The 22,984-nt window shown below is 49.4% G+C and overlaps 1 protein-coding gene across 1 annotated transcript; it reads right to left on the bottom strand.

Moving 5' to 3' along the window:
* Nucleotides 1-161: 161 nt before the first annotated feature.
* LOC136654345 (C-Jun-amino-terminal kinase-interacting protein 4-like) lies at nucleotides 162-22,488 on the bottom strand. Its single transcript, XM_066631308.1, has 27 exons — nucleotides 22,003-22,488; nucleotides 20,271-20,391; nucleotides 19,068-19,138; nucleotides 18,873-18,961; nucleotides 18,030-18,117; nucleotides 17,784-17,892; nucleotides 16,507-16,594; nucleotides 15,897-16,003; nucleotides 15,642-15,693; nucleotides 14,812-14,964; nucleotides 14,147-14,195; nucleotides 13,675-13,805; nucleotides 12,550-12,603; nucleotides 11,875-12,042; nucleotides 11,548-11,665; nucleotides 10,131-10,214; nucleotides 9,011-9,064; nucleotides 8,024-8,186; nucleotides 7,296-7,446; nucleotides 6,521-6,601; nucleotides 6,316-6,383; nucleotides 6,078-6,226; nucleotides 3,613-3,784; nucleotides 2,290-2,400; nucleotides 2,061-2,180; nucleotides 1,353-1,466; nucleotides 162-1,206 (listed from the first exon to the last, which is right to left on the bottom strand). Exons 1-27 carry the CDS (start codon nucleotides 22,300-22,302, stop codon nucleotides 1,106-1,108), a joined length of 3,066 nt encoding a protein of 1,021 aa, XP_066487405.1. The 5' UTR covers nucleotides 22,303-22,488; the 3' UTR covers nucleotides 162-1,105.
* Between the last annotated feature and the right edge of the window lie 496 nt (nucleotides 22,489-22,984).

The following is a 22,984-nucleotide window of genomic DNA, read 5'->3' as shown; positions in this document are numbered from 1 at the left end:
AACTCCAGAGTAAAAGGTAAACAACACTGCACATTTCTGATTTAATTCAGCAGATCAGGTCTGCTTTAAAAAAGACCAAACGGACTGTACCTCCCTTTGCAAACAGTTTATCTCTCATGTTAGAAAACCTCCAGGTTCCCTTTAATAGGCAAACAACAGTGTGACCAAAGAAAAAACAATTAAAGCTTTATTAATCTTACAGAAACAGATCCTGGAATGCTGCCAGAGACCCTTACCCCAACTGAGACAGGTGAACCACAAGGCAGTGACCCTGAGAAATTACCAGTGAGGCGGAAGCCTGGTCTAGCCTCACTCTAGAGCTCCAGGCAGGATCTATTAACTCAGTAGCACCAGAATATCTTCTCTTGCTCCTAGCAAAAGGGCAGCACTGTGAGATGAGATAGCTCCCTCTTGAGGTCTCTCCAAGTAATGCTACAAATTATGTCAATACGTTTATTTTTTCAACATTTCAGTTCCCATAGTTCAAGATTCATCTGTTTATGTCCTCATATCCCAGGCTGTAGAATCAAAGAATGGATCAAGATCAAAGGTCATAGCTCCAGTGTACTTGGATACCCAGAAGTCCTGGTTCTCAGCCTCATATGCTTTAATTCACTAGACAAACTTCCTTTATTCTCAACTTGCACTAGACCTTTCTCAAAGGTTCAGGTAGCCCAACACTCAGCTCTCCCTCACCTGGGCTGTAAGAGGTAAATTGTTGTGCATTTTAGGGGGAAAGGAACAAAGCAGCAGAATTTGAAAGGGTGCAGTCTGTAAAGGGGCAGGAAATTTAGTGAACAGCAATGCACTCATCCAGTTTGAAAGCAGGGAAGATAATTTAAAAAATTAGGGTTGAAGGGACCATCAGCTGCAGGCACTGTTGCTGAGCCCATTCAGGGAACAGATCCAGGTGCTCAGATGATGTTTTCTTTTCTCCACCGCCAGCCTGAGAACGCTTCATGACCCCAACGCTGCAGACTCCACAGGGCGAATTCCCAACCAGGCGCAATGGAAGGTAACACCACATGGTGACTGTGCCATTTCTTCCTAGCTGGAAGCCAAAACATGCCACCCAACAGCAGCTATGTTGACCGCTGCCACAGCCTCAGGCCTGCACCTGCCAGACAATGAGGTGGCTTCGTTCAGATCGACGGAGGCGTGGATTGGGGAGAAGCAGGTTCCCATAGTGCTCATCTGTGTCATCTCCTAGGCAGGGAGGAGAATTTAAAACATTGGCAAAAGGTGGCCAGAAAAGGCACTAAACCTAATAGCTGGATAGCCAGGGACAGGAATGGGATGGGACTGCAATTCATACAGAGATCTCACCTTCTGTTCCCACTTCCCGAGCTTACCTATCCGGAGATTGATATAACCCTCCCCTCCGCTCAGCACCAAACTGAATGGCTTGGTTGACTTCTCTTTGTGTTGCTCCTTGGGGTTCTCAGAAGCGGATGGATTCATACAGCCTTAAAGAAGCAAAAGGACGGATATGGCCATAAGGGGGAAAAATGCGAACACAGACACAAAAGTCTGGAGACTGTATGGCTTACAAGAATCCACAATTACACCATACAGGTTGGAAACTGGGCAGGCATAAACTTTAGCACCTTAAGCATGGCCTGCCCATTGAAGGTTTTGTATTAAGCAGTGGGTTGGGTGGGCAGTGAAAGGGAGACAGGAGCCCTGTGCCCCATGTCATCATTCCACCCCTTCCAGTCTGGTGCTGATGGAAGCACTCCAGTCTGCACTCCAATCTCCACCAGATCTGGGCAGCAGCAGCCCCCTTCTTCCACCATTGCCACCAGAAGCAGGAAGAGGAAAGAACCAACCGTGCTACAGCTGCCTCTGCCAACCCAAGATTCCTGAGACAAATGCAAAGCTGGAAGGAATGCCAGCTGAAGATAATCCTACAAGCACCAGTAGTGTCTGCCATGAGATCACAGATCAGGACACCCTTCCAGTGAATGCAGGGTACCTGGTGGCTGGTCCTTCCTCAATGTTTTAATCCTCTCAACATCATCCTCAATGACAGCAGATACTCAGCCTTCCCTGCCAATTACCTGGGACACAGACAAAGAAGCGGACAGCATCCCTGTGCCCGTGGTAGCTGATCTGTGCTTGCTCTATGGCACAGAAAGGGGCACCCTTTGAGGAGGAAGATTCTGAGCTTCTGGCAAATTCTACAAACAGAGAAAGAAGACAGAAAATTCACAAATTGAGGTAGCAGGGGGCAGTGATATGTGCTCTTTTATAGCCACTAGGGGAGACCACGCTCTGTTCCACACATACCAGGAATGAAGGGTAGTGAGATGATGGTGCCACCAGATGTGCCGACCCACAGCCGCTTTCCAAAAGCACCAAGTGCTGAGATGTTCAGGGCTAAACTAAGGCTGTCGGGTCCTACAGTGGCCAGGTGAGAGACAAGCAAGAGATGCTACATTAAAAACAGGCAAACCAAACCTAATCCCAAACCATTAAGACGCTAACAATCCATTTATTTACATCTAGGAGGCCGAGTCCGAGGCCACCGACTTGCCATAGGAGGCTGAGAAGCAGCAGAATCTCTGGGAAGGATTTCACAGGCCATGACTGGCTGAGAGCCTGATATGGAAACTTCCAGCCCTCAGTCAGAAACAGTCAGCCCTGGATAGTATCTTGATCATTTTCTGCCAATCAAGACAGGCCTGCTTGCTCTTTGGGGCCCAGAAATGCCTTCAGCCTCTACTCTGCTTTGCCTGTTCCTTACTCAGGGCCAGCCCAAGACCTCCTAGTGCTTGAGCAGGCATGCCAAATGCTGCCTCCCCCTTCCCTGATGAGGTTCTAGCTTCTGCACCTCCTGTTCCCTGAACAGGAAAGAGAGAGGAGAGAGGTGGGCTAGAGTGTATTGAAAGGCAGTGTGTTGCAGTGGTTAGAACATTGAACAAAGTCCAAAGATACTCAGCCATCAAGTTCAAATCCACACTCAGCCATAAAACCAATGAGTAACTTTGCTTTTACTTGGCATTTCTCAATTTGTGCTCCTTGGAGCCCTGGGGCTCCCTGAGACCCAGGGGTCTCAGGGTTAGGGGTGTTAGGGGTGGAAAAGGCTCCAGAGACCATAAAGCTGGAGAATTGCTTTTGGCCTCACCCCCGAGATAAAGGTTTGACTCTACCCTATTTCCTAGGATTGTTGTGATACCAAAATTGGGGTAGGTAGGATCAGGGAGCAAACTACATTTACTGCCCTTAGCTCCTTGGAAGAAATCTAGCAAACAAATTTTAGTATTTTCAGTTGTAAGCTGCCTTGATTGCACCAGCAAAAAGATGGTGTGCAAATGTCACGATGACAACAACACTTTTTTTGCGGGGGGAAAAAAACCAAAAATTAGCTGCACAGAATGGCTCGCATACGCTCTGAGTGCTCCTGAGGAGGGGAGTACGTGAGAAGGTACTGAGGTGGTGAGGGGGAATGTGTGACTGCTGCCAGATCCACTCCTCCCTCCCCTAACATTGGCTTTACCTCCCCCACCCCAAATACAAGAATTCTGCAGCCCCTCTGAGTTCTGAGCAATTGCTCACTATTCTACTCCAGTCTGCTCCAAAAGCTGAACACTTTGCCTCCAAGTCACTCACCAAGTATTCGGCTGATGCAGGGCCCCAATTCCACTTCCTGCAGAGGCTGCCCAGTCTCTGCATGGAGCAGGCGCAGACTGGAGTCCAGCCGAACAGAGACCCACACACCACTGTTGACCGCCACCAAGTGCCGCACTTGGCTTTCAGGGTGTGAAGTCACCTCAAAGTATCGCTGGGAAAAAGGGAAGAAAAATCAGGGTGTGGCCAATGGCCAACTGCACCTCTCAAGCTGTCCCAAGCAGAAGCACCACCTACAAAGTTCAAGTTTCTTCCTGAGGAGACTCAGAAGATTTTGCAAAGCCTGCCCTAGAAACTATTCCACTGATGATGGTGAACCTTTTAGAGACCGAGTGCCCAAACTGCAACCCAAAACCCACTTATTGATCGCAAAGTGCCAACACAGCAATTTAACCTGAATACTGAGGTTTTAGTTTAGAAAAAACAACTTGTACATTAACATCTTTTACCTACTATTACTTGTAACCCGTAATGAATTTTTCCTCTAGAAATTTGTACAATCCCTTCTTATAGGGATCTAGGCAAGTTGTCATCACTGCTTCCTGTGGCAAAGAGTTCCACAGACTAATTACATGCTGGTTAAGGAAATATTGGCAGGGAAGGGGTGGCTGCAATGGGACTTCCTTCTGAGTAGACCTGCATGGGCTTGGGCTCTGAGGCTGCAATCCCAGCCACACTTTCCTGGGAGCAAGCCCCACTGACTGTAATGGGACTTACTTCTGAGTAGACACGCAGGATTTGTCTCTGGCTGTGTTGCTCACCCCCAGCTGTGCCTGTGCTGCGGAGGAAAAGCCTCTCCTGGCACTGAGTGGGCAATTGGAAAGGCGGGCTACAAAGGTTCAAATGGCTGAGGAGGAGAGCAGCTCAGGATTGGCTGGTCTTCAGCCAGTGAAGGGCCCTGAGCCATTCTAACAGAAAAAGCCAGGAGTCTGCTGGATGCTGATTGGCTGAGCCTGCTGGAGAGTTGGGGAAGGGAAAAACAGGGAGGGAAGCAAACTCGGGGCAACGGAGTGAAGGGAGAGGAGGCAGCAGCTTCAGCGCCCCTCTCCAGGCTGCCTGGCTCAGCGCGCGTGCCCACAGAAATGGCTCGGAGTGCCCTCTCTGGCACGCGTGCCATAGGTTCGCCAACACTGCACTAGACCGATGTTTCTTAGACTATGGGTTGGGACCCACTAGGTGTACTGCAAGCCAATTTCAGATGACTCCCCATTCATTTCAATGTGTATTTTATTTTTACTATATTAGACAATACTAACATGGTATTTCACTGCATTTGGGGAAATGTGACAGAACTTTACTTTTAACAGGCTACTCTATATGCTTTTAACAATGATAGTCAATGGGGTTTAGTTCTAGGTAAGTGTTGGTATGGGGAATGTTTGGGGAATTTTTTTTAAAAAGATCAGCACCTGCTTGGCAGGATTAGGAGGGTTCTTCTTTATTTTAAATAAATGTTTATACTTATTGTAAACTTTTAATTTACTCACTTAATTTGATTTTTCATGGGAGGGTGTTAAAAATTCTACTTGATGTCACTTTCAGCCATGACATCACTTACAGGTTAATGACATCACTTCTGGTGGGCCCTGACAGATTATCATTCTAAAAAGTTGGTCCCAGTGCTAAAACATTTGAGAACCACTGCGCTAGACCCTTCTTCTCCTTATCTTCCTTCCTATTAGATTTATCTCAGGATAGCTGGCTTGATTCTGCTTTCTACTCCTGCAGCATCCCAAAGTATCAAAGCCGTATATTTGGATATGAGCTCTTTTGGAACCAGATTACTGCAGAATCCTTTTAGACTCCAGCAATTGCTCCTTCAGATTCACCTATTTCACCATGAATGGCCAATATCAATTGATGAGTCTTTCCTGAGTGTCGGGGCCCCTCCCAGATGCCCTGCCCCCCCCCCGACTTACCCTGGAGCAGGCACCCCATGCCCAGGGTGGGGAGGCTTCCCTGCCCTTGAAGGGGGCAAAGCAGGTTGGCTCACCCCAACCAGCCAGAGGGGGCTGGCAGGGCAAACAAGGAACATTGCAGGAAACAAGCCAGGGACAAGAAAGGCCTTTTCTGCCCCACCTGGAGGAAGGGGAGGGGCCAAAGGGAGCGGGCTTGCTCCATAAAACAGGGAGGCCAGGGATGCGAGGCAGTCAGTGTGAAGCAGGGAGCTGTGAGGTCAACAGCTCCTGCTCCTAGGCTAGGTTTGGCAGCTCTGCTAGGGAGGAGAACAAGGGTGCTGGAACCCCTTCAGCCAATCTGAGGCCTCCCTGGGGGTGGAACAAGCCTGCTCCAGGCCCCTCCAGGGCAGCGACCCTACACTGAGATCTAGCTGCCTTAGAGTAAGGCCAAGGCCAGTTTGGTGAGCATATCCTAAGGGATCTGCCCATCTCAATCTGCCAAGTGGCCTCCAGAGGTTGAAGCACCTTCCTGGAGCTCTAGGGGCTCACCTGGATGCGAGCAGTGCGAGGATCCACGACATACACTCGGTTTCCATAACCACACCACAGCCGGTCGAGCACAGGGATGGCACAACGGATGGAGCGCCGGGGCCTTCCCAGATCAACCAGACGTGGAGAGCGCAGGTCCCAATTCCGCACTGAGGAAAAAAAGGGTTAGACGTGGGAGGAGGAAGCCTCAATCCAAGGGAAGTCAGGGCAGGAAGGAATCAAAAGGAGCAGGACATACCTGTGTTTCGATGGAAAATGGCAAGAGATCCATCCCCGAGTGCAGCAGAGACTCGGCCCTGGGCATGGCTGACACAGAAAGGGCAGGGTCAGGCAGGGAAGGTTGCAACATTGGTGCCAGAGCTGGAAGGCAAGTAACTTCCAACAGGCATAAGCAGCAGGGCTTCCTGGCCTCCCAAAAGACCAAAGCACAGCCATCTACTCACACAATGCAATGGACGGCATCCTTCAGCTGCACTTTGCCCCGGCAGTGTCGCCAGTCGGTCTCAGCAGAATGAATGTAGATGCTCCGAAAAACAGTGAAAAGAGAGATTCCAAAAGTGCAGCTTCCTGAGGCTCCCTGCCTAGCCCCCACCCACAGCATCCTCCCCACCCTTAGCCTGCCTCCCAATACACCTGCTGTCCTCATTGGCAACCAGCACTTCAGCTTTGGCTGCCACGTTTCCCAGTCTAAATAAATAGGTGGTACCCCATGGCTACCATAATACAGAGACTGGAGCACCGGCAGACATCAGGAGCAACAAAGCATTGAAGAGGTTGTGGGGCATAAGCTTGGAGAGAACAGAAAGAGGCAGGTAGGCATGGATTTTGTAGCCTAGATGCTGTTTCACCACACACTAGTTCGAGCAGCCTCATCTGTTTCTGTTCAGGGCATGTGTAAAACTGTCAGTGGCCAGTTTCCGGGCTAGTTTCCAAGATCTTAAAAAAGAGAACAAATCTATTGCCTCTATAAAGAAAGGATGTAAATAATGTATTCAAAGCCCCAGAAGGAAAGCAAGACTTACACAGTGAAGATCAGGAGACAGAGTTTGCAAAAATTTGGTAAACATTCAGAAAATGTGGAGCTGTGACCAGCTCCTGTTTATAATAGCCAGGCACAGCCACTGGCAAGGCTTGTCAGTGATTGATTAAAAAATGGGGTGCTACAGCAAAGCCTCCCCCACCCTTGTTTCGTCCCCACTCAAACTTGGTCTCAATTACCAGCCCTCCTGAGTCCCAAACCATACGGTGGACTCTGTGCCAACTGCTTCCATCTCTGGCATCTCATCCTCACTGTCAGATCCAGGTGCCAGGGGGTCTTCTAGGATCTCTGGCTCTAGCTCCAGGCCCTCACTGCCAGGCACGGTTAGGCCTGGTGGGAGGAAAGCAGAGAGAGAGAGGGTAAACCGTTTTGTCAGAGAGGTAGCAACATTGGAAGACATGCTTAGAAACCCCACAAGATCAGTACCAGGTGGGCTTGGAGGAGAGATCTGGAGGAAGGGGTGGGTAGCAAATGAGAATGAGTGGAGACTCTCAAGGGAACGGGACCTTTGCTTAGGTGAGGGTTGGAGGAGTGCAAATCTTGAGTGGGCAGACAATGAGCACTCTGTTCATGACTCCTATCCCCAGTCTGCCTCCAATCCAGGACTGGAACCCTGGTTAAAACTGGGTTTCCACTTCTAGTTTGGAGACAAGCAACATCTGCCGTAACCAAAGTTTGCCCAATTTAGATATCACAGCTGACTGTGAACTGGGAAATGAGGGTGTAAGCACACAAGGGAAGGAGACCAAGCCACAGTTGGATATGATGCCTGAACTGGACCACAGTACATTGAAACTATTCTGCATTCAGGAGTGCCAGTCTCCCATCCCACCCCAGTACACAGCTCCACCTCAAGTTTTGGCTGAGATAAGCCCCCTCCCCCTGTTTCCTCATTCCCCACACTGACCAGGCACACATGCAATGGAGAGGATGTGAACCCCAGGCAACACAAAATGTTCCAAGAGCTGGTTTGGGTTCTGGGCATCGAAAAGGGTGACTTCGCTTGCTGAGTGGGTCCCAGAGGCCACCCACAACTGAGAGCTGCCAGTAAAGCACTGATGAGGTTCACCCTACAGGCAAGAGAAAGAGGAGTCAGCAGGGAGATGGGACTTAACAACTCCCTCCCCCCCCCGCCCCGCGCAATTTCTAAATTATGACTTGTGTGTTATTTTCAAAAATCACCTCAATTGTTGCCACTCTCAGAGCTGGCCCAAGGCCTGCCTCCCCTATCTGAGCTCCCCACCCCCACAGCTGCATGGCAAGTCACTGCTCCCAGTAGCCTGGAGCGTGTCCCACTCTCCTCCACGCACTTTCTCTTCCAGGTCTGATGTGTTCCCTTTTAAAGTTCACTGAGTGGAAAGAGGAGCAGCAACAGGGCTGGGTCCAGCTGGCAGGCAAAAGGGAAGAGCTGCAAAGACAGCTGGTGGGCAGGAGCAGGGTGCAAGTGGGGCAGCCCTTGCCAATCTGCTGTCACATGCAAGCTCACCGCCTCAGGGGGCTGTTTCACCTAGCAGTGCGCGCCACAGGGGTGGCGGTGCAGTCAGTTTCACAGGCGCCGCAACACGCTGTGTAAGCGTCCCCATCGGAGCCATTCTGGGCAGTGACAGCAGTTGTCATTGCTGCCCATAATGGCTCTGACAGTGAGTGGGAGGGGCCGCTTACCCGGCGTGTTGCAGCACCTGCAATACTTAGCGCACCACCAACCCTGTGGCTATGCTACTGTCACCCAGCCTCATCAGAAGGCTGGCCTTGGCCAGACACAGACCCACACTCAGTTTTCTTCTTTTGTCACACACAGAGATAAATAACATGAATGGACTTAATTCACAAGACTAGACTTGAGAAGTTATAGGGCCTCAAACCACAAGCGCTGCTGGCCTTTCAAGATATTTACGGTTTCTGCGGTGTCCAGGGTCTTAGGTCCAACTGATGCTGCAGCACACCAGAGCTGCAATGAGAGAGAGAGAGAGAGAGAGAGAGAGAGAGAGAGACAAGTGGGACACTGAAAGATTGGCTGCTGACCCCTTGTGTCATGAACAACTGTGTTCATACAAGAGCTACCCCTCTCCCTCCAATCTGATATCAAGTGCCTTAGTCACAACAACTCCCCAGCTGGTGCACTAGGTGCTCTAGTGTGCAATGAAAGAATAGCCACAAGGTATAAAAATAATTAATGAAGGTTCCTGTGAACCCCAAAGATCCTATGCATGTATACAGAGAGGCTTCCCAATGTGTCTCTGAATGAGCCACTGCCCTGGTTTTGCCTCCTCATCAGCTTTCCCTGCTAATTCTGCAGAATCAGGTGTGAATTATCCATCACTAGAAGTGAGAGTCAATATCTGATGAAATAAACACACATAACACTGCGTTCTGCACTTCTCATTTTTGTTAAAAAAAAAAATCATAACATCTGGGGGAAAATCTGTTCTATCTGGTTTTTATTTATTATTTAATGGGGTGCGTGGGTAATGACTGTGGCTGCATCTGCTGACACTATACCACCTATATCACCTACCTAGTACACTTTTAAAGTGATTATAATTTTTATAATTATAATGTAAATTTGGAATAAAAACACATAACGCCATTTTCTGTACTTCTCAGTTTTGGAGAACACCAAAATCTGCAAAAAAATAAAACCATTTCCCCCCATCCAGTGGCATAGCTAGTGGGGGTGCAAAGCACTAAATTTTGCAGGGAGCCTCACCTCAGTGTGCCAGCAGCCCCTCCCCTTTGGAGCCATTCTGGGCAGGGGGAGCAAAACGGAGGTGTTTCCATCACCCCCAATATAAACTTGCAGCAGAATTACTTACCCTCCAGCAAGGCTGCCTGCCCATTTTGTCCCTACATGAGTCACTGCACCAGATTTGGCTCCACTGAAGGGAGGTCATTCTCCCTCCAATATATACATTCTGAAACTCTTGGTCACAAGGGTGTCACTGGCCTCCAGTTTTAATTCATTTAAAAAAAGCATTGCTTCACTATCAGACATATGAGAAACAGTGCTTTGTTACCTTGGTATTAGGATCCTTCTGGTCCAGCATCCGTGGCTGCAAAAGCATAGGCACATCAACACCCCCCAACGACAGGTCATGGCCCTGCAATGGAATGACAGCTGAATTCTTACCATGTGGAAACTCACCTTGCAGGATGCCCATTTCTAAACAGGGATGGTTCCTATTGTGGGAATGGGAGGAATACAGCCTACCAAGGCAGCTATACTGCTATGAGACTCACGCATGCACTAGTTTCATACATAAACATCAGTTCTGCAAGAGAAAGTTGCCTGACTGCCAGCTGTCAGATGCAATGAGCACACACAGAACTGGTCGCCATGCAAAAAAATCAATGCGCAAGAACTGGGACTCACGTAGTTAGCTCACTCAGGGACTGATCCTGCTCTGTGCACACCGGCTCATCACCAGCGTGCACTGTTGCAAACGTATCATAAGGCACATTTGTGAGCCTTATTGTGAGCCCAGCTCCGGTGCTGGGCCCATGGTACACTGCCTGACAACTCGCCTGAACCACCAGGAAGTGGAGGTGAGTGGGGGTGGGTGGAGGCAGGGAGGAGGCATTCCAGGGTGGAGGGAGGTGGGGGAGGGAGGAGAGGAGGCAAGGCAGGGCAGGGAGTGGGGTAGGAGGAGATCCTGAGCCCTGTCGGGCCACACATGATTGAGACATACAAAATTATGCATGGGAAGGATAAAGTGGATAGAGAGATGCTCTTTACACTCTCACATAACACCAGAACCAGGGGACATCCACTAAAATTGCGTGTTGGGAGGGTTAGGACAGACAAAAGAAAATATTTCTTTACTCAGCGTGTGGTTGGTCTGTGGAACTCCTTGCCACAGGATGTGGTGATGGCGTCTGGCCTGGGCGCCTTTAAAAGGGGATTGGACAAGTTTCTGGAGGAAAAATCCATTACAGGTTACAAGCCATGAGGTGTACGTGCAACCTCCTGATTTTAGAAATGGGCTATGTCAGATGCAAGGGAGGGCACCAGGATGCAGGTCTCTTGTTATCTGGTGTGCTCCCTGGGACATTTGGTGGGCCGCTGTGAGATACAGGAAACTGGACTAGATGCCTATGGCCTGATCCAGTGGGGCTGTTCTTATGTTCTTAAGGGATTCCTTGATTCTGCACTGACTCACGAGCCGCCACAGAATCGAGTAGCCCCATGTGTGGCTAGTTCCCTTACCCAGGGGAAGGGGATGAAAGTGGAGCCACTGTGGGCTGCTTGGTGCACACAGGATATGGTGGCAGCCATTTTTGGCAACCCAGCAGTCCCGTGTGCCAGGCAGCCCAGGATTGGGCTGTCAGGCAGGAATAATGTCCATTTAAATCAATGGGATTTACTTCTGAGTAGGCATGCACAACATTGAGCTGGTAGATGCACATGACTTATGTGCACACAAATATGCTCACCTGAAGTGCAGGTGGCTGGCTCCACCCGTGGATCTGTGCCCGACCATGCTCATGCCAGATGTGTGAGCGGATCTCTCTGTACAGATCTCGACGCTTCTGCTGCGGGGAAGTGTCGGCCCTGCCGGATACCAAATAGATAGGGGCTCAGAAAACCTTTCTGTCTGAGCCCTTGAAGAGCACCTGCCAGTCAGAGTGGGTGACTCTGAGCTAGTTGGAATAAAAGCCCAACTTGGAATAAGGCAGCATCACATGACACCAAGAACCATTTAGCAGCTTGAAGTCCAGTAGCTTGAAGTTAAATTGTGTATTCCCTTCTGCACAACTTACTCAGACGGTGACGTAGCTCGTGGGATGTATCTCAATGCTGGAGATAACTGCCCTCCATTCTGTCCCAATTTCCCATGGCTGCTGGGGCTAGACCGGGCCCTCCCTGGTGGTAGGGGGGATGCAGGAACTTTCTCTGTAGAGTCGGAGGGGCTAAATAAGCGATCAAAGCTGGAAGGGGGAGGTAGAGAACCAACATGGTTAGGAGAAACAGAATGGGCAGGGAGTGCTATCAACACTCTACTACTCTGTACCAAGGGAACACAAACTTCTGTACCAAGTACAGAGGAATTCTGCAATATGTATAACCCATATAAATGAAACATAGGAAAAACTTATTTGCTGAATTTTATTCTGCTCTTGGGTTGGGGGGGGGAGGAAATAGCAATGAATGGCAATTAAGGCCCACCCTCCAGAAAACTGGAATCTTAGCCCTGCCACGAGCTTCTCAGGGTTGACCAGCACTTGTCCTTTCAAACTCTTTCAGGTCAATCTTTGTCACCATAAGTTTTAGCAATCTGCTTTGTGTTTTTTTTAAAAAAAAGAAAAAGAAAGATGATACTCCTAGGATACTAAATTCTGCATCCAATACCAAATACCACACTTGGGCACTGAAATGGCAGAATTGCAAAGTACTCGCAGCTGTGGCTAGAAGAGCAGATGTTCGCTGGCACCTACACTTTCCAGAAGGATGACTTTTTCATCTGAACTGCCTGTTCATCCCGCGAAGCCCTGGAGAGAGAGAAACAATTATTTAGGAACTGCCCTGCTGCTGCACAGGAGCTTTGTTTCTCCCTCTTCCAATCTGGAGGGCTGCTTTGTCCATACGGCTAGTAAAAGGAAATAGATAATTCAAATCACGTGCGCAGCTAGTTCTTGGCTACACTCTGTTAAAACACAGGGTTGCCCTAACTGACTAACAATAAGAACCGGTTGTCTCTTAGTGGTTACAAGCATGGGCTGTGAGCCAAGAATCACTGGTTTAAATCTCTCCTCAGTCACAAACTGAGTAACTTTAAATAAGCCACCCTCTCTCAGCTCCAACCATGGGGGCAGTGGGAAGATGTCTAGATGGCACTTGAGGTCATCAGTGATGTCACCAAGCTTCATGTTTCTCTGGTTTGGACTATGGTTGGTTGGTTGGCAACCTTCAGTCTCGAAAGACTATGGTATAAGCCTACAGCACCCGGTATTCCCAGGTGGTCTCTCATCCAAGTACTAACCAGGCCTGACCCTGCTTAGCTTCTGAGATCAGACGAGATCAGGCATGTGAGCCTCAATGATTTGCAATGCTCTCCTCCAAGGTAAGCATTACAATCCCATTGTTATTCTTGGACTTTGATCCAAAATAGAGAAGGACTCCTCCCTCACTCTCATCCCTACCCACTTGCTAGCTATGGCTGCGATGGTGGGGATGAAATGAGACAGCTTTCCCTCTTTCCTCCCCCTTGCCTTGATGCCTGGTATGCTGTTATACCTCCTTTGCCTCCCTTGAAGCCAGAAAAAAAAGAAATTTGGGGAGAGAGGAATTTGGAGCCCACCATACTTCTGCTGATATCATCAGGAGGGCAATCAGGTCCAAAAAGGCTCAGAAATAACTGAGCTCTCATCTGACTTCTTAGGAAAATAACATTTCTCAGCCCAATTACAAGTCAAGTCCAAGGGGATTCAGCCATCACTAGGCAGCAAATTCAGTTAGGCCATAGGCCAGAGAGCTGAAGGGGGCACAGGATCCACCATGGCCTGCTTTGCCTGCCTTCCCACAAACCTCATGCAAGACCTGCTATTCTCCATGCACCTGACCTTAGCAGCTCAGTACGGCGAACAGCTTCCTGCAGCTCCATCAGCCTCTCCTTGTAGAGGTTGCGCTCCATCACCACGCGTGCCATCTCAGCCCGGGTGAACCGTTGAGGCCGGGACAGGCCTCCGTCAGCCTGCAGAGGAAGAGAGGGATCCTGACAAAACAGCACATGGCTATGAATGCTTCCCTTACAGAGAGCCCAGGGTCCCACCTCTGCCTTGGGGTAACTCTGAAGGGCCTTCCCTTCCACAGAGCCCATAGGGGAGCCATAGGGGAGGGGCTACAACTCAGTGGCAGAACACATGCTTTGCAGTTTGGCACCATCTCCAGGTAGGACTGGGGAAGAACCTTGTCTGAGACCCACAAGACCCACAATCAGTGTGGCCAATACTGAGTCATATGGATCAAAGGTCTGACTCCATAGAAAAGCAGACACATAAGGTCTTAGGTCCCACTAGAAGCCATCCCAGTTACCTCCCCATCATCACTCTGGCGCCTTGTTTCTTCAAACTCCCGTCGGATTCTAGAACAAGAAAGGACATGAACACAGCTGAAATGCTGGGCATATTCAATCAGGTAATGAGAGTCAACAGAAGGTCTCAGTGTCCCATAATGACAGCAGCCAGAATTTCTTTGGTCAAATCTTGGAAACGGTCTCCATTGCCCACAATGGATCTCTGGAGGCCCAGAGTGAAGTATGGGATACATATGTTAATGCATACATTAACCAGCTAGAAGCATCTTTGGGAAGGAAAAATTCAATCCACTGAGGAATTCCTCTAAGGCTGGTTGCCATTTCCACAGCACTGGTATCAGATTTTTTCCACTCTTAAATTAAATAGCAACAATATAAGCTCACATTTCTTAAAAAAAAAACTATGCAGACTGATGACTTAGGGAGGAAGGAGTCCTCTTTCCCTGCTAAGTATTAAATGCCACATAGTTCATTGTTCCAATCACCAGCTCAGGAAATGGCCCATTCAGACAATATTTTATCCCCCAAACCTGTCCCACACACAAAATGGCATGCGTGTCCTGACCCCTCCCTTTGCTTTCCTCCCTGATTGCATAAGGAGAAGCAGAGGAGATGGACACAGCATGGCTGCATCATAGCAGGGAGAGCGGTTACAAGGATGTACCGATTAAGCTCTGACTCCGTCTCCTTCAACTGGGCTTGGCAGCGACTCAGAGCCCCAGATATGCCATCACGCTCTATCCGTAGCAACTCACGCTCCTCACTGAGCTCCTCCACACGAGCAATCAGATGGCGGCGGGCAGTATCCAAGGTGATCCTGGAGATGGGTTGGCAAGAGACACCAAGGCGTTAACCTGGGACCAGCTGGATGGCCCAAGGGGATGCACAGGATCCGACCCTGATGAGGTGCAGGCCCTTTCAATAATCTAAATGCTCTTTCAATGCCTGCCATGTAAAGCATCCTCAACAAGGACGTCCTGGAGCATTTCCTTCCAGGAGGCATCTGGCTGCATCCATTTATTTATTTAAAGAACTTATACCATGCTATCTAGTCCAAAGAAATTAATGCAACTAACAACATTAAAGTCAATGAAATAATAACCACCAAACTATCGTAACAAGTAACAGCAGAACAATAAAGACAACGAAATAAAAAGGCATAACCCATCAGAAAAAAGTTGCTGCAGCATTTTGCCCTCCCCCACCCTCTCTTGCCTCCCCCACCACCTTACCTTTGGCAGCAGGTGGATCCAAATCCACTGGCACTAGCAGGAAGGCTCTGGCCTTCCCACCAGTGTTCCCAGCAGCGCACTACTGAGCACACTGCCAGAGCACCTTTTACGACTGGTGCTGACTGCTTTATGGCAGTCACACCAACAGAAGCAGCACATGGGTAAGAATAGGATTGGGACCTTTAGATGTTAAGCAGACAGTATGGGGGGGGGGGAGATATGTGGAGGGAGAAAGTCCGGAAAGGTGGAGCTTGATTCTTACCGTGCCTCTTGTAGCTGCATGTTCTCAGCCATCAGAGTTTCTAAGGCATCCCCTGCAAAGATGATCAAAAACACAGACATCACTGAATTGTGCCTCAGATTCAAATTTCTCACAGGGTGGACAGAGGGAACCCAATTTTCTGGAGTGATGCCCACTTGATTAGAATAGGCAAGACTCCTGGGTCCTCAGGGAGGAGAACAGGAGCTTGGAGGTCCTAGCAGGAAAAGAACACACTTGGAAGAAGAAGGCACCTACCCTGCAAATCAGCACCATCATCCATGTCACTGAGAAGTTCAGGGCTGAGACCGGAGACCTCGGCGAAAAGTGAGACCGTGTTGCGCTCGAGGGCAGTACTCAGGGGGCTGAGAGACAGACAGACAGACAAACAAATAGACAAGAGTACCCACCCACCCCTCTTCTGGGAACACACACCCACATTCTGACACCACAGACAGAAACTAGGGAACAGTTTTGTGGAGGATTTTGTGACCCCTAGTCATTGGAGACACAGAGAACAAGCTGCGTATCGCTCTCATGACGCTGACCTCCATCAGGGAGGAACAGAAGGGGAAGCTGCCTGTTTGGCCATCAAATAAGATGGTACGTGGTCCTCCAAAGCAGCAGGAATGATGGCTAGAAGGGCTAACGGTCTTGAAATAAGGACATTAGTGAAGGGTGAAGGCAAAAGAGGAAACACTAGAGGATTAGGGAGTAATGTGGTCATGCAGACACTGAGGGGAGCAGGAGTTCCCTCACCCTACTAGGGGACAGTGCAGTCAGTGTTCATGCATAGGTCATTCACATGTTGCCAGTTTGTGCTGTCTGTCAAGACCTAGAGCTCTGAAACTAAACACATTCCTCTTACCTGCTTGGCTGCTGTGGGTCAGGTCCCAATTCTGGAGTAGAGCTCAGGAGCTCATCCAGGTCCAAGGAATGCTTTTGGGCCTGCGAGGCTGAAGAAAGAAAGGGGGGGGGGAACAGGAATGCAACACATTTATTGCTTCATTATAGGTCATTATTTGTAACGTATTAATCTCTATAAAGCTCTTCCATTCTGCAACCCGTTTTACAATGGTTAACGCCTATATACTTACAGCAGGAACAACTTTTAGTGCCATCAATGTCCATGACACTGTACTGAGTTTCCTAACCCCCCCCCCCCAAAAAAAAAAACCCCAACCCAAACCAGACAAGTCCCTGCACCAAAGAAGCTTATAATCTAAATGTTGATAGCAGAGGAGTCAACACATAGAAGGGAAGGAGAAGCAAAGATAACAAGCAATGGAATTATCAATTGCTACAATAAATCGAGCTGGCATTCAATGGATTAATTAACAATACAATACTCAACAGGTTTACTCAGAAGTAGGTCCCATTTAATTCAGTGGGTTTCACTCTTGGAAAGTGTGTACAAGATGGCAGCCTAAGGCTGTGACCCCATGCACATTAATTAACTTGGGAGAAAGCCCCACTTATCTCTGTGGGACGTCCTTCCAAGTAAACACTTATGAGTTGCATGTCACTAAAAACCTTGAAACAAATGTTTTGTACCATCCCCTAACTGTGTTACGTCATTGAATTTTGGCGATTCACCTGCAGAAGAAATTCACCTGCAGAGGGCTCAACACATGGCTGAAGGCCGCAGACAACCACCTCAGAATGTGGGCAAGGTCACTCCAGGGGAAGTTTTTTTTCTTCCCCTCATTTCATTTATATGAAATGTTCTATGTTATATGAAATGTTTCTATGTTCTAGCAAAGAACATAGAAAAGAACCATAACTCTCAGAAGAAACATAAAATTTTCAAAGGGTATGATCAAAAAGGTTCCCATTCTCCAGTGGGAGGTCTCCTTCTTCCCAAGGAAGGGCATTCTTTGCTCCAAGCCCATGTGGCCAGCGTATGGTGAATGATCACATGATTCTAACCAGTGGTTGCGGTTGCTGCCTGTAGTGGCTCCAGCCGCGAGTGGTGTTGCGGCGCCTCCAGTACTTATTGTGCTCTCCTCCCCTGTAGCTATACCACTGCCTCTGCACAAAACTTTGGATAGCAGAAGAGAGAGCCCTGGGCTGCATAGACCAATCGTCTGACTTGGCCTGAAAGCTTATTCTAAAGAGGAAAAGGCACAGAACCCCCATCCGTACCATCTGTCACTGGCTGAACCATTTCTTGAGCCAAGGGAAAGTCATTTCGTTCTGCATCTCTCTGGGGCGTCTTCTCTACATGAGGAAGCTCTTGAATCCCTGCAGGTTCCTGAGAGGAGGCAGAAACCGTTGAAAGATATTAACTCCTTCGTGCCTCTGCACCCCACACCCCCACACCAAACTCCTCATCCGCTGCCATGTTCATTCGCCAAGAGCCAACAACCAGCGCAGTGCTCAGGAACTTACCTCTTGGGGATGAGGTGATTCAGGAGGGCCAGGATCTGAGGTGCTTGGAAGGAACGGTGGGGGTGCACGGCTTAGCAGGGACTTCACCCTACCACAGGGAAAAGGAGTTTATAGCCTGGGGCCAGAGTGCTTAGGGTCACCTGTTCCTGTCCTGCCCATGTTTTAAGATGATCTGGTGAGCCCCAGATGATCTGGTTCCGCCACTTGCTGAGATCAGGTGCAAAAGATTATTGGCCTTTTCTGTAGCGGCACCTTGCTGAAAGGACGCCTTCCGTTGGTCCATACCCCCAGCATTTATGCTTGCAACCCTTCAGTACCAGGTAGAAACATTTTCATTGACCTAGGCCATTTTAATTCCGCATATCACACTTTATTACTGCCAGTTCGAGACTTGTTATTTTAGTTTAAAGCTGGATTTTCATTTGGTCTTTAGATCTACAGCTGTGTGGTTTTAACTTTTGTGTAATATAAGTAACCATGTTTCAGGACCTCATATTTTCTACTTGGTTGTTCTTCTTTGTTTGTAAATGTGAGACATTCTCTGATAAGAAGTTAATTTATTCTACTGAACATTCTGGGTAGGTAGCTGAAGAAGAGGTCCATGTACTGGCACAGACTCCATATAGGGAGGCAGCAGGCCTTGGTGTTGATAGGTAACTGCAAGAAAGCCTTCTGTTATTTCACTTGCAGATGCAACTGTGCTGGAAGGTTGCAGATGGCCTTGCAACACACTTGACCACTTTGGCATCTTGGACAAACATCTACCCTGTTCAGTGGGTGGGCCCTTCTCTTGCTACCCTCTTCTGAACCCTGAGCCTCAACAGCCCACTTCCTTCTCCACACCTTTTTGCCTCTGCAGATGGAGTCGCAGCTTGGCCCATACTAGCCAATGCCACCCGTTGCGATTTCAGTTCCTTGTAGCTTTGCACCATCTGTAAGGAACAGAGTAGGAAGTGAGACTGATGCCTGGTTTGGAGAGGTCAGGTCAAGCGGAGAAGAGAGAGCAGACCAGAAAAGTCTGCTACAGGCCAAAGGTACCTTTGTGTGGGTCTGATTGAGAGATGCGAGTTCCTTCAGGAGGGAAGATTTTTGTTCTTCCAGGCTGGCCACTGCAAAGAAAACCCCAGAGAGAGGAATTTCTATATAGTACATATTTAAACCGCTTTTAAAACTAGTTTTAAGATCCCTTGAAGGCACCAGAGACAGGACAGAACTGAAGGACAATGCAGTTGGAGTCAGGGAAACACATCTAGGGAAAGAGCAGGGACATCTAGGGAGTTCGACCATTTGGAGCTACAGAATGCAAACAGAGGATGCCATTTTTGAAGGCTCCCTCTGACAAAAACATGTCCGCAAATAAAACACTAGCACATCAGAGAGAGAATGTTGCTCTCTCAGGGCTAGACTTCTGCTTATAAAGTTTAGCTGTTCCCCCCCCCCCCCCGGAGGAGAGCATTCATGAATGTGTTTCCAAACCAGTTTGAAGAGGTCCACTTCCTTCTGCTATCTCTGTCTTTTCAGTTGCATGTAGAGACCAAGACTTAAGCCCAGAAAACTATAATATTTTCCCATTTATATACTGCCTTCCAAAGAGCTTAGGACAATTGCCAGGGTTCCTCCCACTCCTTTCATCCTCACGTGACCCTGTGAGGTATGTTAATTGTGTATAATTGTGTATAATAGTCAGAAGCGTAGCCAGAGGGGGCAGCAGCAGAGTAAGTATGGCAAGCGCCACAATGCGCCATGTAAGTGGCTCCTCCCACTCGCCATGGGAATGCCCAGAATGGAGACCTTCTGGCAGTCCAAGCAGACAACACTGGTGATCCAATGACCACCTTCTAATGCCCCAGTTTGCAAAGAACCCAGAGTGTACTCTTGGAAGAGGCTGTACTGCTCTCTGCTTCCTTACACCTCAGTCTTGGCAAACAGGATAGACTGGCCCAGCCAGAGCTCTTAAGAGGTAGAGTGGGAGACAGGGGAAGGGTGCAAGATTGAGCATGTTTGAGAATGGGCATGGGGAGGTATCAAGCAGAAGATGGGGAAGAGACGCCAGCAAGAGGACTGCTGCTTAAATTCATCCAGTTCCAGTCTGGCAACCAGTGTCCTAGACTAAGAGAGAATTAGAGCGTCCTTATCAAATGCAGATTATTCACAGAACTGGCAATGGATAGTCATACATCAGTATTGGGACTGCAGCATTTCCGCTGCAGAATGAGGCTGGTTCGACACAGAGCATCTCACCCTGGTCTGCATAACTCCGCGCTTTCAAATCCAGGGCACGGCTCTGCCCCTCCAGCCGCGTCACCGACAGCACGTGTGCCTTGCGCTCCTGCTCCAGGGCATCTTCCAGCTCCATGAATCGCTGGGGAAGAGAATTGGGAAGTCCAAGCAACCACTCCATCCTTTCCCCAAATCTAGACTCCCTCTTTCCACAGGTGGCCCTTCGGGAAGGTGGGTAACCCAGGCACCATCGCTAATAACAGCAGGCCATAACTCCCCAGGTTTGCCAGTCCCACCTGCAACCTGCTGACAGCCTCCCCATTCCATCTTTTCTTTCCCATCAGTCTTGCCGCCACCCCATGTCCCAGCCGACTATGGCTGACTAATCTCCGATACATCACATCCAACATGAACATTATCTAGGGAAAACCTATGGATCATTTATGCAAGAACACAAGGATCCTTGAAACATAAGGATCAGCCCAAAGGCCTATTCAATCCTGTGGCTGACCAGGATGCCTAGAAGAGGAAGGCAGAATTCTCTCCCATCACTTCTCCCTGCCACTGTGGTCTTGCAGCTGGTTCTCAGAAGCATATGCCTGCTGAACTTGGAGACCACACACGACTCACACCATGGACAGACCTGTCTTTTCAAAGAAAGGCTCAGAAATTGAAATAAAGGGGAGTGTGTATGAGGGGAGGTGATAAAAAATTCTAAAAACCATGAATGGCATGGAGAGAATGAATAATTTCCCTTTATTCATTCTCTCCATAGAACACCCAAACACTGGGACATTTGCTGAAACAGATGGGCTACAGCTTTAAGGAAGCACCTCTTCGTGCCATGTGGTTGATCCATGGAACTCCCTGCCATAGGATGTTGCAGTGGCAAGCAACTAGCAACAATGAGGGTTTACATTAATATAGTGATGGTGGATCTGTCAGTACCTCTGATACCCAGAAGATTTTGGGGGACACCTGTATACCTTCCATTGCCAGATACAGGGGGTTAGGGGACAGGCAGTTCGTCAGCTTGTAACAGTAGTCTGATGCATACATCTGACTGTTGATGCAGTGCGTAGCCAGAGGGGGTGCAAAGTACTAAGTTTTGTAGGTGCCTGAACGCATCTCCCCTTCCCTTCAGAGCCATTCCAGGTGGTGGAAGCAAAACGGAGACAAATGTCTGCCTGAGTGGCTCCGAAGGGGAGGGGCCGTTTGCACGGCGTGTTCAGGCGCCTGCAAAACTTACCGCTTTGTAGCCCCTATAGCTATGCCACCACTGTCAACAGGACGCTTCTTGCCTCCCTATAGCAGCATCAGGCCTTCCTGAGCTGCAGAAGTACATGAACCACTTTGGTACTGAGACTTTTGCTGTCCACTATGAAGTGCTGACCTGGGCAGTCACCTGGTCTCCACTTGTCTTGAGATGCTGAGGGGGAGAAGGGCAGAGTCCTCACCCTCTCCCCAGTGCTTTCCCCCAGAGTGGCCTGCCAGGCAATTCTGATGTCCAGCCAATTTTGCAAGCCCTCTGGCCAGAGATGTGACCCTTCTCTGTCTGCCCTGCCCAGCACCCTGATGAGACTAAATCAATGCTGAAATGTAACCATCTTTGCAAGAGTCCTGCCCAAAGAGAACATAAGAACAGCCCCACTGGATCAGGCCATAGGCCCATCTAGTCCAGCTTCCTGTATCTCACAGCGGCCCACCAAATGCCCCAGGGAGCACAAGAGGCAATCCATCCGTTCCCACCTACCTCCTCTGCCCTCTTTCGTCCAGTTCTCTCCCGCTCATACTGCTCCAGCAGCCGCAGCCGGTCCTCTCGCAGTCGTTCCAGAGCCTGATCCCGCTCCCGGACCTGCCCACAAGCCCCCTGCAGTGACTCCAGAACCGAGACCAGCTGGGGCAGCAGCCCTGACACCGCTCCGGATCCGTGGGCCCCTACCAGCCGCTCCAGTTCTCCATACAACCCCCCAGCCAACGCAGTGACCAGTTCCTCATAAGGGGCAGGGCTGGGGTCCCCATCACCCCCAAATATCTCCTCGGGGTCGCCCATCGCAGGCTGCTCTAACCACTGCACTCTCCCGAAAACCCAGGACTGCCTAGTTTCTTAGCCCTCCTGTTCTCACCCACTTGCCTTGCGCCACCCCCAGTCTCTGAGCCAAGAATCCAGGAGTCCCAGCACCTCTTCTGGAATTATTAGGATTGCTCCTCCAGCACATCCCAGCCCTGCAATTAGAAATCTAAACCCCTCCCGTCCCAAAATGCACCCCACAGATCCCAGGATTTCTGGGATCTACCTCTTCTCCACTCCCCCTCCCTCCCCCTGCGGTCTAACCATAGAACCTCACTCCCTTCCCGATTCCTCCTAGTCCCAGCGCTTGCACACATGCACCGCCCCTTGCTGTAATCATTAGGCACCACTCCCCTTACACCTTGTCCCGAATGCACCTTCCTTTCCCAGCCTTTGCTCCTAGGCTCTGTGCTCTAACCATTAGGGGTTACTCCTGGGAACCCCGGAGACTCCTCCCCCCCAGCGTCAAGCTTCCCAACTCAAATTCTGACTCCCTCCCCCCCCCCCAAGCCAGCCCTGAAACTCCACCTACGATCCCGGCCAGCGGCAGTCCTGGCTGCGGACCTAACTTCATGTCACTTTCCAAGTGGAAAGATAGGCAGAGCCCGGAGCTCCCAAAGCAGCCAATGGCGCATGAGGAAGTGCCAAAGGTGGCCAATTGCGC

Source organism: Tiliqua scincoides, chromosome 5, assembly GCF_035046505.1.
Source record: "Tiliqua scincoides isolate rTilSci1 chromosome 5, rTilSci1.hap2, whole genome shotgun sequence".
NCBI lineage: Eukaryota > Metazoa > Chordata > Lepidosauria > Squamata > Scincidae > Tiliqua > Tiliqua scincoides.
This window is presented reverse-complemented; position numbering and strand designations above follow the sequence as displayed.

Bases quoted from the DNA above. Each gene is read 5' to 3' on its own strand.
- LOC136654345 (XM_066631308.1), bottom strand. From the start codon at position 22,302: ATGGGCGACCCCGAGGAGATATTTGGGGGTGATGGGGACCCCAGCCCT. The intron at 14,965-15,641 runs GTAAGAATCAAG...ACCCATCTCCAG, and splicing joins ATGCAGCTACAAGAGGCACG to GATCACCTTGGATACTGCCC. The intron at 9,065-10,130 runs GTAACAAAGCAC...CTCTCATTGCAG, and splicing joins AGAAGGATCCTAATACCAAG to CTCTGGTGTGCTGCAGCATC.